Source organism: Brassica napus, chromosome C3 (assembly GCF_020379485.1).
Source record: "Brassica napus cultivar Da-Ae chromosome C3, Da-Ae, whole genome shotgun sequence".
NCBI classification, from domain to species: Eukaryota; Viridiplantae; Streptophyta; class Magnoliopsida; order Brassicales; family Brassicaceae; genus Brassica; species Brassica napus.
The window spans coordinates 38934743-38948554 of record NC_063446.1 but is presented as its reverse complement, the minus strand read 5'-3'; the positions used below and the strand labels follow the sequence as shown (position 1 = coordinate 38948554).

Sequence of the window (13812 nt, the reverse complement as noted above, 5' to 3'; positions counted from 1 at the left end):
ATACTATTTGTTTCAAATAATAAGAGTAAGAGATATGAAAATTTTCATAAACTTTAAAGGATTGTGATAATGTATCAATTTATGTTTGTTTCAATTGATGTTGTGGCTTCATAAAAAAGATAGATTGTTTTTTTATTCCAAAGAAAAACGTGTAAAGTTTCATTTGTAATATTATATTATGACATTTTCGAGTAGGATGTAAATTTTAAATGTCAATTTTGAAATATAAGAATACTTTATTTATTTGTAAATCTGATTTCCTAAATATAATCAGAAAATCCATCCAAGCATAATATAGTGTGCTATAAGTGGAAGTAAACCGGGAAATGGGGGTTTAAGCCACTCGCAAACTTTACACAATACAAAACCCATTGGTGACATTAATGGCCCATTAGTTGATCTGTTTATGTTTGTAATCGGAGCATTTGTCCTCTCAATCTTAACGCTGTGGTTATGATCAACTTCCAACTTTCTCCGTCACAGAGCATCAAGTAATCAACTTTTGGTCGCCGAGTCTCTAGTGGGAGGGACTGACCTGGGAATCCATCGGGCTTGCACTTATAGTCGGTGCCCTCAACAGCCGCACAATCCACTTCATCTCCGACGCCGGCGGCGAACAAACCCTAATTTCCCGTCTTGTTGCAGCGATTCACTGCTTACTGCCTCTCTTTCACAGCAATGCCCTAGCCGCCAACGATTTCCGCAACCGCAGCCGTCAGATCTTTGTATCTCCGCTCTCGTCCCTGCCCGAAGACACCGTTAGCGATAAGTGACGTGGTGGTTGTTTAGAATGGCTTCGGTTCCATCACCAACTCAAACAAAAAGTTTATCTGAAAATTCTAACTGTGACGGCATAGCCGGTATTTTCTCAAAATCTCCATTTCATTAAAAACAATTACCTTTTGTCAGTGAATATCATGGCGACGCCGATGAGTTCACTGCCTTTTTGACGCGCTAGAAGAAGAAGGGTCACTACTTTTTGATAGCAACGACCATATTTCAATCGAGAGAGCAGAACTTGAGAAAATATCTGTAATGACCCACCCCCACTATCTCCACCATCCCCACCATCTCCACCATCCCCAACTTCTTTAAAGAGAAAGAGAGAGATGGAGAGAGAGAGAGAGAGAAAGAGAGAGAGAAAGAGAGAAAAAGCTCACCTGAGCTCGTCGCCGGAGCAACCGTGTGCCGTGATCACGTTCAGCTTGCCACCACCGATAAACGCCCTAGGTAACCGCCGGAAACCGCATTCCTTAAGCTCATTTTAGTTTCCGTTTAGTAAATCACCCATAACTTCCTAACCATTGATCATCTCGTACATCCAAGGCCATCATCGTGTTCCTCTCGTCGAGACGAAGCCGTAGACACCAACCACGCCTCAAACGGAGCCCAAACGAAGCTGCACGCGCCTCCCGAAGATTCGCCTCGGCGCGCGCGTGAAACTCACGCGCCACCGCCGTCCGCCGGAGCCACCGCGAGTTCCGGCCACGCGCCGCCGTCTCCGACCAACGTTCGCCGGAGCCGCCGTGACCGACCATCGTCCGTCCGCCGCCGAGAAGCCGCCGCCGCGTCGCCGCGTCGCCGCCGTCGCCGCCGTTGATTTTCCGGTAAGCCACCGCCGTCGCCGCCGGCGACCGACACCGGTGACTCGCCGGTGACTCGCCAACTCGGCCGAGTCAACCCGGTGAGTCAACTCGGTGACTCGGTCAACCGGTGGTTTGACCGGTTTAAATCGATTTCGATTCGGTTTGATTAAACCGGTCGGTTAAAATCAATTGGAAATCGGTTAGGGAAAACCGGATTAATTAATTAATTAATTAATTAATTAATTAATTAATTAATTAAATTATTAATCTTTGACCAGCAGGTTGACTTTCCCGTAAATACCCGTTTTAAACCGTTCGAAAGGCGTTCTGACTTGAAATTTCGATCTGATTTCAGATTTGGAGTCCATTTGAGCAGCTGGAGTTCATAGATACCACCTCTTATTGTTGCTAAGGTGAGGGTCTATTCCCGAACTCCTCTTATTCGGCTTAGGACCTCGAATAAGTATAATTTATTTTTAATGTGTTCCGTCTGTGTGAAATCGAGTCTGTCATTGCTTGTTTAGTTTTAGGTTCTTTGCATAAACCGGAACTAGGGGGTTAGAGGATTCAACATTGATTGTTTCACTTAATGTAAATTCTTAGCTAGGATTGTTTTTGTTTGGAGACGGATACAGAGTCGGACTGCTGTATGCCGGATTGTATGGAGGTCACGGCCAACTTTAGTCGACCGGTTGAGCCGTAGACTGGAAGTGTCGATAAATCGTCTACGGGCGTGTGTTACCGAGCACTTTTTCGGTGTGTGTATGAACCGAGCACCTTTTCGGTAGTGTTTTGGCCTGTTAGTGGGCGGCGAGTGCGCACCTCGCTAGGACCATTGTTTGTTGCTTGAGTACTTTAGGTACTGTGTTTGACATGCATTAGAATTAAATTATATTTATTCGGAGTGCTATGTCCGGGTCCATGGACTTCGGGGTAGCATCCCATACCTCGCTGAGCGATTCCCCTGTCGCTCACCCCTCATTCTTTCCCCCTTTTAGGTGAGACCGATGAGCAGGAGTGATTATCGGACCGGTGCTATTGGGCTTTTGGGCTTCTATCGCTTTTACCGCTTTTATCTTTATCGGGCCTTTAGGCCTTTGGACTTTTATCGTCTATGTTATTCCTATTTCAGACTTTCGGTTTATATCGTATTTTATATTTCGGATGTTATCGATGTTGGGCTTTTAGGCCTTTTGTTACCGTATTGACTTTTATATTATATGAAGATTATTATTATTTGAGTTGTATTATTATTTTATTTCCGCTTTTATCAATTTATTATATTTTGAAAGTGGCGGGTGTCACAATTTGGTATCAGAGCGGGTTCCGTCCCGGCTCCGACCCGGGATGGCGATTTTTGGAGACCTGGTTTTATTCGGTTTTGACGGTTTTACACGATTTCAAAATATTTTCGGGGATTTGGGAATTTTGAAAATAAAAATAAATAGCACCTTTTCGTTCGATATCACTGCTCCTTAAAATGTTGGTATCCAAAGTTCAGCGTAAGTTAACTTTTCGCTTTCCTTTTAGATGCCGCCAAGGAGAAGAACCACCCGTGCCCAGACCGCCAGAGCCGTTAGAGACAATGTAGATGAGCATGAGCAGCCCGCAGTTCCACCACCCGCGGCTCCACCAGTTGATCAGGATGCATTGAGACAGATGGTTCAGGATGCCGCTAGACAGGCCGCTCAGGAAGCACTTCAGCAGATTGCCCAGGAGGCAGCCAGGCAGGCCGCTCAGGAGGCCGCCCGAGTAGCTGCTCAGGAGGTTGCTCGTCAGATGGCTGCCGTTCAGCAGGGACCGCAGATTCAGGTTCAGCAAGTTCCACTGGTTCATGTCCAACAAGATCAGCAGATTCCAGCTCAGCATGATCATCAGGATCCCGTTCAGCAGGTTCCCCTTCCACAGGTTCCTCTGCAGCAGGGTCCAGTTCAGCAGTTTGCTCATGGTGTTCAGGATCTACCGCCACCACCACCGCGACCTCATGTTTACCCGGTTTATAATGAGAGGTTCTACAGGCTGACATGTCAGATGAGAAACATGGAGATGGAGCATTTTAGCGGGACAGTGGATGCTGTAGCTGCACACGATTGGAAGTTAGCCTTGCAGCGGAAGCTGGAGATTATTGAGTGTCCACCAGAGTTGTCGCTCAGATTGACTATGCAGTACCTTCGTGGAGATGCTCTTATATGGTGGGAGGGAATACGATTGAGCCATTTTGGGCCAGAGAGACTTACTTTCGCTGATTTCATTCGAGAGTTCGATAGGAAATACTTTCCGAAGGAAGCGATGGATAGGAAGAAGTGCGAGTTCGAGCATGTAAGCCAGGGAGAGATGTCTATCAGGGAGTATGAGGTTGTGTTCAACCAACTTCGCAGATTTGCAGGAGTGGGCATTTCAGAAGAAGACTTGATTAGAAAGTTTTTGAGTGGGATGCGAGTGGAGATTCGTAACAGGTGTCGCGTAGTCACTTACCACCGGTTGGGAGATTTGGTGGAGAAAGCTGCCGAGCAGGAGGCAGGCTTGGCGGAGGAGAAGGAACTCGCCAAAGCAGTTCATGTTAAGTCTGGAAAAGCTCCAGAGTCTCAAAGGAGAGCAGGGGACCCGTCGGGATTACCGATATGTCCTCGTTGCCATCGCAGTCACAGTGGGCAGTGTATGAGGTGTCTTACTTGCGGTAGGATTGGACACATTGCGAAGTTTTGTCGAGCTAGGCCATTGGATACGCCACCAGTCAGACAGATTGCAGCACCAGCAGCACCAGCAGCGGCACATGTTTGCTTTGGCTGTGGTCAGCCAGGTCACTTCATCAGAGATTGCCCGAGGAAGGACAATGCGGCACTTCCACCACCACCGAAGCGTCTAGCCATCGCTCCACGTGTGTTTGCGGTTGGAGATCCTCAGGGAGCTGAGCCGATAGCAGGTATGAGTCTTTTCCATACTTGTTTGTGTTTGGGTATTTTGGCTCGTGGTTGTCATGTGTAGTTAGTAAAAATCTCGTGTAGGATCGGTTTTAGTTGGAGGAGAGTCAGCTTATACCTTATTCGACACGGGAGCCTCTCATAGTTTTGTGAGTCCGCGCTTAGTCCAGTCTTGGTCTTTTCGTGGAGTCTTTGAACCGAAGGCTAAGCAGATCCAGACTGCCGGCACGGAGAAGTTGGGTGCAGTTGGCATTCATCACGATGTACCAGTTCTACTTGGAGGAGTCGAGTTGCTCGGAGATTTGACGGAGATGGAGATGAGCTCCTACGATGTTATACTTGGGATGGATTGGCTGTCGCGACATCGAGTAGTCTTGGATTGTCCGAAGGCAAGAGTTAATATCCCTAGAGAAGAAGGAAAGATCATTTGCGAGGGAATTCAGACACACCGGGAAATTTCTATCGTCTCCATGTTGCGTGCAGAAGAGTTATTGGAAAGTGGAGCAGAGGGATTCTTGGCAACCATTTCGATGGTTAAGGAGGACGGTCAACAGAAGCTGCATGATATACCAGTGGTCGCCGAGTACGAGGATGTTTTTGAGCCTTTAAAAGGGCCACCACCAGCTAGAGCGGACGTTCTTACAATAGAAGTAGAGCCAGGAGCAGCACCAATTTCACGAGCTCCATACCGTCTCGCACCAACTGAGATGGCAGAGTTAAAGAAACAATTGGAGGAGCTATCTGATAAGGGGTTTATCAGGCCGAGTACGTCACCGTGGGGAGCACCAGTGTTGTTTGTGAAGAAGAAAGATGGGAGTTTCAGACTTTGTATAGATTACAGAGGTTTGAACAAAGTGACCATCAAGAATAAGTACCCGCTCCCGCGTATCGACGAGTTGTTGGACCAGTTGCAGGGAGCTTCATGGTTCTCTAAGATTGACTTGGCATCGGGATACCACCAGATTGCGATAGCTGAGGGAGATGTGCGGAAGACGGCATTCCGTACCCGTTATGGACATTACGAATTTGTGGTGATGCCATTTGGGTTGACGAACGCACCAGCCGCGTTCATGAAGCTTATGAATGATGTATTCCGTGAGCACTTAGATAAGTGTGTGATCGTTTTCATAGATGACATCTTGGTTTATTCTCGGAGTAGAGAGGAGCATGCTGAACATTTGCGAATTGTGTTGGGTAAGCTTCGGGAACATCAGTTATTTGCCAAGCTGAGTAAGTGTAGCTTTTGGCAGAAGAAGATTGGATTTTTGGGTCACGTGGTTTCAGAAGCAGGAGTTGCCGTAGATCAGGAGAAGATTAGCGCCATTTCAGAGTGGCCGACACCTAAGAATGCGACGGAGATCCGCAGTTTTCTCGGTTTGGCAGGATACTACAGAAAGTATGTCAAAAATTTTGCTAGCATTGCAAAGCCAATGACACGGCTAACAGGAAAAGACACCGAGTTTGATTGGACAGAGGAATGTTCGGGGAGTTTCACTGAGTTGAAGCGACAGCTGACCCATGCGCCAGTTTTGGTACTCCCGAGGCCAGGGGTACCATATGATGTTTACACTGATGCGTCAGGCACCGGATTGGGATGTGTACTGATGCAGGAAGGTCAGGTCATTGCCTATGCATCACGACAGTTGAGGCCTCACGAGACCAATTATCCTACTCATGATTTGGAGTTGGCAGCAGTTGTATTTGCATTAAAGATCTGGAGGTCATACTTGTATGGAGAGAAGGTGAAGATTTTCACGGACCACCAGAGTCTGAAGTACATATTTACGCAAACGGACTTGAATTTGAGGCAGCGTAGATGGATGGAGTTGTTAGCAGACTACAATTTGGAGATCACATATCACCCGGGAAAAGCCAATCATGTGGCGGATGCCTTGAGTAGGCGCAGAAGCGATATATCGGGAACCAAAGAGGTCCAGGAGCTTACTGGGACACTTGCTAGTCTAAGATTATGTGCAGTTACTGTAGAGGGAGAGTCAGTTGGCGCTGAGGCTGTAGAGCGGGCAGACTTACTATGGAGGATACGCAAAGCTCAGGATAGTGATGAAGCTTTGCGTAAGCAGATCGAGATGGAGAGTATTGGTTTTCATACAGCCACCAACGGGATGTTCATGTATCGAAACAGGATTTGTGTGCCCAATGATGAGTTGTTAAGAAAGGAGATATTACGGCAAGCACACCACTCGAGTTTCTCTATTCATCCAGGAAATACCAAGATGTATAGGGATCTGAAGCGATATTACCATTGGCCTGGTATGAAGAGAGATGTTGCTTCAACTGTATCGCAATGTCAGACGTGTCAGATGGTTAAAGCCGAGCATCAGGTTCCTAGCGGGTTATTACAAAACCTGCCATTACCTGAGTGGAAATGGGACATGGTAACTATGGATTTCGTGACGGGTTTGCCGACTACATCAGGAGGGAAGAATGCCATATGGGTAATCGTGGATAGACTTACGAAGTCAGCCCATTTTCTAGCAGTTAAGAAGACAGACAGAGCTGATCAGCTAGCACAGACTTACATCAGCGAGATTGTAAGATTGCATGGAGTTCCGGTCAGCATTGTATCGGATCGGGATACAAAGTTCACGTCTGAGTTTTGGAGAGCCTTCCAGAAGGCGCTTGGGACGAAAGTTCATATGAGTACGGCTTATCACCCGCAAACAGATGGTCAGTCAGAGAGGACTATTCAGACTTTGGAGGATATGCTCAGAGCTTGTGTTTTAGATTGGGAAGGTAGTTGGGTGAAGTATCTACCTCTAGCCGAGTTTGCCTACAACAACAGCTATCATTCGAGTATTGGGATGGCACCATATGAGGCTCTATATGGTAGGCCTTGTCGCACACCACTTTGTTGGACGGAAGTGGGAGAGCGACGTGAGATAGAACCAGCCATGGTTCAAGAGACAGTCGAACAGGTTGAGATGCTCAAGATGCGGCTTAAGGAAGCCCATGACCGTCAGAAGAGTTATGCAGATAAACGGCGAAGAGATTTGGAGTTTCAGGTTGGCGACCTGGTATACCTAAAAATGAGGACATTTCAGGGAGGATCTAAGACTCGGAAGCTAAAGAAGCTTAAACCGAGATATATGGGACCATATCCTATTTTGGAGCGGATTGGAGCAGTTGCTTACCGACTAGATTTATCAGGAGAGTTATCAGATTTCCATGACGTGTTTCATGTTTCCGTTTTGAGGAAAGTAGTGAGAGAGCCAGAGCTCATTTTGCAGCAACCACCTAGAAACCTTGGCAAAGGGTTACGTGGGTTGTGCCAACCAGTAGAGATATTGGATCGCCAAGTGAAAGCAGATCGTGGAATGATGACCATGTTGATCAAGGTTCGTTGGGAGGGAGACGGAATTCAGGAGGATACCTGGGAGTCCGAGCCCCAAATGAGGATTGATTATCCAGAGCTGTTTCGGGTGTCATTGGAGAGTTTGGTGACGTGAATTCGGGGTCGAATTCCTTGTTAGTGGGGGAGAATTGTAATGACCCACCTCCACTATCCCCACTATCTCCACCATCTCCACCATCCCCACCACCACCCACCATCTCCACCATCCCAACTTGAGAGAAAGAGAGAGAGAGAGAGAGAGAGAGAGAGAGAAAGAGAGAGAGAAAGAGAGAGAAAGCTCACCTGAGCTCGTCGCCGGAGCAACCGTGTGCCGTGATCACGTTCAGCTTGCCACCACCGATAAACGCCCTAGGTAACCGCCGGAAACCGCATTCCTTAAGCTCATTTTCGTTTCCGTTTAGTAAATCACCCATAACTTCCTAACCATTGATCATCTCGTACATCCAAGGCCATCATCGTGTTCCTCTCGTCGAGACGAAGCCGTAGACACCAACCACGCCTCAAACGGAGCCCGGACGAAGCCGCACGCGCCTCCCGAAGATTCGCCTCGGCGCGCGCGTGAAACTCACGCGCCACCGCCGTCCGCCGGAGCCACCGCGAGTTCCGGCCACGCGCCGCCGTCTCCGACCAACGTTCGCCGGAGCCGCCGTGACCGACCACCGTCCGTCCACCGCCGGGTCGCCGCCGTCGCTGCCGTTGATTTTCCGGTAAGCCGCCGCCGTCGCCGCCGGCGACCGACACCGGTGACTCGCCGGTGACTCGCCAACTCGGCCGAGTCAACCCGGTGAGTCAACTCGGTGACTCGGTCAACCGGTGGTTTGACCGGTTTAAATCGATTTCGATTCGGTTTGATTAAACCGGTCGGTTAAAATCAATTGGAAATCGGTTAGGGAAAACCGGATTAATTAATTAATTAATTAATTAATTAAATAATTAATTAAATTATTAATCTTTGACCAGCAGGTTGACTTTCCCGTAAATACCCGTTTTAAACCGTTCGAAAGGCGTTCTGACTCGAAATTTCGATCTGATTTCAGATTTGGAGTCCATTTGAGCAGCTGGAGTTCATAGATACCACCTCTTATTGTTGCTAAGGTGAGGGTCTATTCCCGAACTCCTCTTATTCGGCTTAGGACCTCGAATAAGTATAATTTATTTCTAATGTGTTCCGTCTGTGTGAAATCGAGTCTGTCATTGCTTGTTTAGTTTTAGGTTCTTTGCATAAACCGGAACTAGGGGGTTAGAGGATTCAACATTGATTGTTTCACTTAATGTAAATTCTTAGCTAGGATTGTTTTTGTTTGGAGACGGATACAGAGTCGGACTGCTGTATGCCGGATTGTATGGAGGTCACGGCCAACTTTAGTCGACCGGTTGAGCCGTAGACTGGAAGTGTCGATAAATCGTCTACGGGCGTGTGTTACCGAGCACTTTTTCGGTGTGTGTATGAACCGAGCACCTTTTCGGTAGTGTTTTGGCCTGTTAGTGGGCGGCGAGTGCGCACCTCGCTAGGACCATTGTTTGTTGCTTGAGTACTTTAGGTACTGTGTTTGACATGCATTAGAATTAAATTATATTTATTCGGAGTGCTATGTCCGGGTCCATGGACTTCGGGGTAGCATCCCATACCTCGCTGAGCGATTCCCCTGTCGCTCACCCCTCATTCTTTCCCCCTTTTAGGTGAGACCGATGAGCAGGAGTGATTATCGGACCGGTGCTATTGGGCTTTTGGGCTTCTATCGCTTTTACCGCTTTTATCTTTATCGGGCCTTTAGGCCTTTGGACTTTTATCGTCTATGTTATTCCTATTTCAGACTTTCGGTTTATATCGTATTTTATATTTCGGATGTTATCGATGTTGGGCTTTTAGGCCTTTTGTTACCGTATTGACTTTTATATTATATGAAGATTATTATTATTTGAGTTGTATTATTATTTTATTTCCGCTTTTATCAATTTATTATATTTTGAAAGTGGCGGGTGTCACAATTTGGTATCAGAGCGGGTTCCGTCCCGGCTCCGACCCGGGATGGCGATTTTTGGAGACCTGGTTTTATTCGGTTTTGACGGTTTTACACGATTTCAAAATATTTTCGGGGATTTGGGAATTTTGAAAATAAAAATAAATAGCACCTTTTCGTTCGATATCACTGCTCCTTAAAATGTTGGTATCCAAAGTTCAGCGTAAGTTAACTTTTCGCTTTCCTTTTAGATGCCGCCAAGGAGAAGAACCACCCGTGCCCAGACCGCCAGAGCCGTTAGAGACAATGTAGATGAGCATGAGCAGCCCGCAGTTCCACCACCCGCGGCTCCACCAGTTGATCAGGATGCATTGAGACAGATGGTTCAGGATGCCGCTAGACAGGCCGCTCAGGAAGCACTTCAGCAGATTGCCCAGGAGGCAGCCAGGCAGGCCGCTCAGGAGGCCGCCCGAGTAGCTGCTCAGGAGGTTGCTCGTCAGATGGCTGCCGTTCAGCAGGGACCGCAGATTCAGGTTCAGCAAGTTCCACTGGTTCATGTCCAACAAGATCAGCAGATTCCAGCTCAGCATGATCATCAGGATCCCGTTCAGCAGGTTCCCCTTCCACAGGTTCCTCTGCAGCAGGGTCCAGTTCAGCAGTTTGCTCATGGTGTTCAGGATCTACCGCCACCACCACCGCGACCTCATGTTTACCCGGTTTATAATGAGAGGTTCTACAGGCTGACATGTCAGATGAGAAACATGGAGATGGAGCATTTTAGCGGGACAGTGGATGCTGTAGCTGCACACGATTGGAAGTTAGCCTTGCAGCGGAAGCTGGAGATTATTGAGTGTCCACCAGAGTTGTCGCTCAGATTGACTATGCAGTACCTTCGTGGAGATGCTCTTATATGGTGGGAGGGAATACGATTGAGCCATTTTGGGCCAGAGAGACTTACTTTCGCTGATTTCATTCGAGAGTTCGATAGGAAATACTTTCCGAAGGAAGCGATGGATAGGAAGAAGTGCGAGTTCGAGCATGTAAGCCAGGGAGAGATGTCTATCAGGGAGTATGAGGTTGTGTTCAACCAACTTCGCAGATTTGCAGGAGTGGGCATTTCAGAAGAAGACTTGATTAGAAAGTTTTTGAGTGGGATGCGAGTGGAGATTCGTAACAGGTGTCGCGTAGTCACTTACCACCGGTTGGGAGATTTGGTGGAGAAAGCTGCCGAGCAGGAGGCAGGCTTGGCGGAGGAGAAGGAACTCGCCAAAGCAGTTCATGTTAAGTCTGGAAAAGCTCCAGAGTCTCAAAGGAGAGCAGGGGACCCGTCGGGATTACCGATATGTCCTCGTTGCCATCGCAGTCACAGTGGGCAGTGTATGAGGTGTCTTACTTGCGGTAGGATTGGACACATTGCGAAGTTTTGTCGAGCTAGGCCATTGGATACGCCACCAGTCAGACAGATTGCAGCACCAGCAGCACCAGCAGCGGCACATGTTTGCTTTGGCTGTGGTCAGCCAGGTCACTTCATCAGAGATTGCCCGAGGAAGGACAATGCGGCACTTCCACCACCACCGAAGCGTCTAGCCATCGCTCCACGTGTGTTTGCGGTTGGAGATCCTCAGGGAGCTGAGCCGATAGCAGGTATGAGTCTTTTCCATACTTGTTTGTGTTTGGGTATTTTGGCTCGTGGTTGTCATGTGTAGTTAGTAAAAATCTCGTGTAGGATCGGTTTTAGTTGGAGGAGAGTCAGCTTATACCTTATTCGACACGGGAGCCTCTCATAGTTTTGTGAGTCCGCGCTTAGTCCAGTCTTGGTCTTTTCGTGGAGTCTTTGAACCGAAGGCTAAGCAGATCCAGACTGCCGGCACGGAGAAGTTGGGTGCAGTTGGCATTCATCACGATGTACCAGTTCTACTTGGAGGAGTCGAGTTGCTCGGAGATTTGACGGAGATGGAGATGAGCTCCTACGATGTTATACTTGGGATGGATTGGCTGTCGCGACATCGAGTAGTCTTGGATTGTCCGAAGGCAAGAGTTAATATCCCTAGAGAAGAAGGAAAGATCATTTGCGAGGGAATTCAGACACACCGGGAAATTTCTATCGTCTCCATGTTGCGTGCAGAAGAGTTATTGGAAAGTGGAGCAGAGGGATTCTTGGCAACCATTTCGATGGTTAAGGAGGACGGTCAACAGAAGCTGCATGATATACCAGTGGTCGCCGAGTACGAGGATGTTTTTGAGCCTTTAAAAGGGCCACCACCAGCTAGAGCGGACGTTCTTACAATAGAAGTAGAGCCAGGAGCAGCACCAATTTCACGAGCTCCATACCGTCTCGCACCAACTGAGATGGCAGAGTTAAAGAAACAATTGGAGGAGCTATCTGATAAGGGGTTTATCAGGCCGAGTACGTCACCGTGGGGAGCACCAGTGTTGTTTGTGAAGAAGAAAGATGGGAGTTTCAGACTTTGTATAGATTACAGAGGTTTGAACAAAGTGACCATCAAGAATAAGTACCCGCTCCCGCGTATCGACGAGTTGTTGGACCAGTTGCAGGGAGCTTCATGGTTCTCTAAGATTGACTTGGCATCGGGATACCACCAGATTGCGATAGCTGAGGGAGATGTGCGGAAGACGGCATTCCGTACCCGTTATGGACATTACGAATTTGTGGTGATGCCATTTGGGTTGACGAACGCACCAGCCGCGTTCATGAAGCTTATGAATGATGTATTCCGTGAGCACTTAGATAAGTGTGTGATCGTTTTCATAGATGACATCTTGGTTTATTCTCGGAGTAGAGAGGAGCATGCTGAACATTTGCGAATTGTGTTGGGTAAGCTTCGGGAACATCAGTTATTTGCCAAGCTGAGTAAGTGTAGCTTTTGGCAGAAGAAGATTGGATTTTTGGGTCACGTGGTTTCAGAAGCAGGAGTTGCCGTAGATCAGGAGAAGATTAGCGCCATTTCAGAGTGGCCGACACCTAAGAATGCGACGGAGATCCGCAGTTTTCTCGGTTTGGCAGGATACTACAGAAAGTATGTCAAAAATTTTGCTAGCATTGCAAAGCCAATGACACGGCTAACAGGAAAAGACACCGAGTTTGATTGGACAGAGGAATGTTCGGGGAGTTTCACTGAGTTGAAGCGACAGCTGACCCATGCGCCAGTTTTGGTACTCCCGAGGCCAGGGGTACCATATGATGTTTACACTGATGCGTCAGGCACCGGATTGGGATGTGTACTGATGCAGGAAGGTCAGGTCATTGCCTATGCATCACGACAGTTGAGGCCTCACGAGACCAATTATCCTACTCATGATTTGGAGTTGGCAGCAGTTGTATTTGCATTAAAGATCTGGAGGTCATACTTGTATGGAGAGAAGGTGAAGATTTTCACGGACCACCAGAGTCTGAAGTACATATTTACGCAAACGGACTTGAATTTGAGGCAGCGTAGATGGATGGAGTTGTTAGCAGACTACAATTTGGAGATCACATATCACCCGGGAAAAGCCAATCATGTGGCGGATGCCTTGAGTAGGCGCAGAAGCGATATATCGGGAACCAAAGAGGTCCAGGAGCTTACTGGGACACTTGCTAGTCTAAGATTATGTGCAGTTACTGTAGAGGGAGAGTCAGTTGGCGCTGAGGCTGTAGAGCGGGCAGACTTACTATGGAGGATACGCAAAGCTCAGGATAGTGATGAAGCTTTGCGTAAGCAGATCGAGATGGAGAGTATTGGTTTTCATACAGCCACCAACGGGATGTTCATGTATCGAAACAGGATTTGTGTGCCCAATGATGAGTTGTTAAGAAAGGAGATATTACGGCAAGCACACCACTCGAGTTTCTCTATTCATCCAGGAAATACCAAGATGTATAGGGATCTGAAGCGATATTACCATTGGCCTGGTATGAAGAGAGATGTTGCTTCAACTGTATCGCAATGTCAGACGTGTCAGATGGTTAA

The 13812-nt window shown here is 47.7% G+C and overlaps 2 protein-coding genes and 1 long non-coding RNA gene across 5 annotated transcripts; 2 read left to right on the top strand and 1 right to left on the bottom strand.

Annotated features, from left to right (window-relative positions):
- Window positions 1-216: 216 nt before the first annotated feature.
- LOC111211096 lies at window positions 217-1097 on the bottom strand. Its single transcript, XR_002662277.2, has 2 exons — window positions 900-1097; window positions 217-743 (listed from the first exon to the last, which is right to left on the bottom strand). It is a non-coding gene; the product is annotated as an uncharacterized LOC111211096 (long non-coding RNA).
- Window positions 990-9798, top strand: LOC125583555. Of its 3 annotated transcripts, XM_048750655.1 has the most exons (4): window positions 990-1230; window positions 1327-1607; window positions 1942-1999; window positions 3117-6057. In XM_048750655.1, the coding sequence occupies exon 4, from the start codon at window positions 3117-3119 to the stop codon at window positions 4569-4571; it is 1455 nt and encodes a 484-aa protein (XP_048606612.1). In that variant the 5' UTR covers window positions 990-1230; window positions 1327-1607; window positions 1942-1999; the 3' UTR covers window positions 4572-6057. The 3 variants fall into 3 exon arrangements, with proteins under 3 accessions (XP_048606612.1, XP_048606613.1, XP_048606614.1); XM_048750656.1 differs by having other exon boundaries at window positions 1201-1607; XM_048750657.1 differs by lacking the exons at window positions 990-1230; window positions 1327-1607; window positions 1942-1999 and adding an exon at window positions 9561-9798 and having other exon boundaries at window positions 2204-4509.
- Window positions 8912-12045, top strand: LOC125583554. The gene is made up of 2 exons (XM_048750653.1): window positions 8912-8975; window positions 10093-12045. Exon 2 carries the CDS (start codon window positions 10093-10095, stop codon window positions 11545-11547), a length of 1455 nt encoding a protein of 484 aa, XP_048606610.1. The 5' UTR covers window positions 8912-8975; the 3' UTR covers window positions 11548-12045.
- Window positions 12046-13812: the final 1767 nt, after the last annotated feature.

What these genes read in the sequence shown, in the direction of transcription:
- LOC125583555 (XM_048750655.1), top strand. Translation starts at nt 3,117, where the DNA reads ATGCCGCCAAGGAGAAGAACCACCCGTGCCCAGACCGCCAGAGCCGTT.
- LOC125583554 (XM_048750653.1), top strand. Translation starts at nt 10,093, where the DNA reads ATGCCGCCAAGGAGAAGAACCACCCGTGCCCAGACCGCCAGAGCCGTT.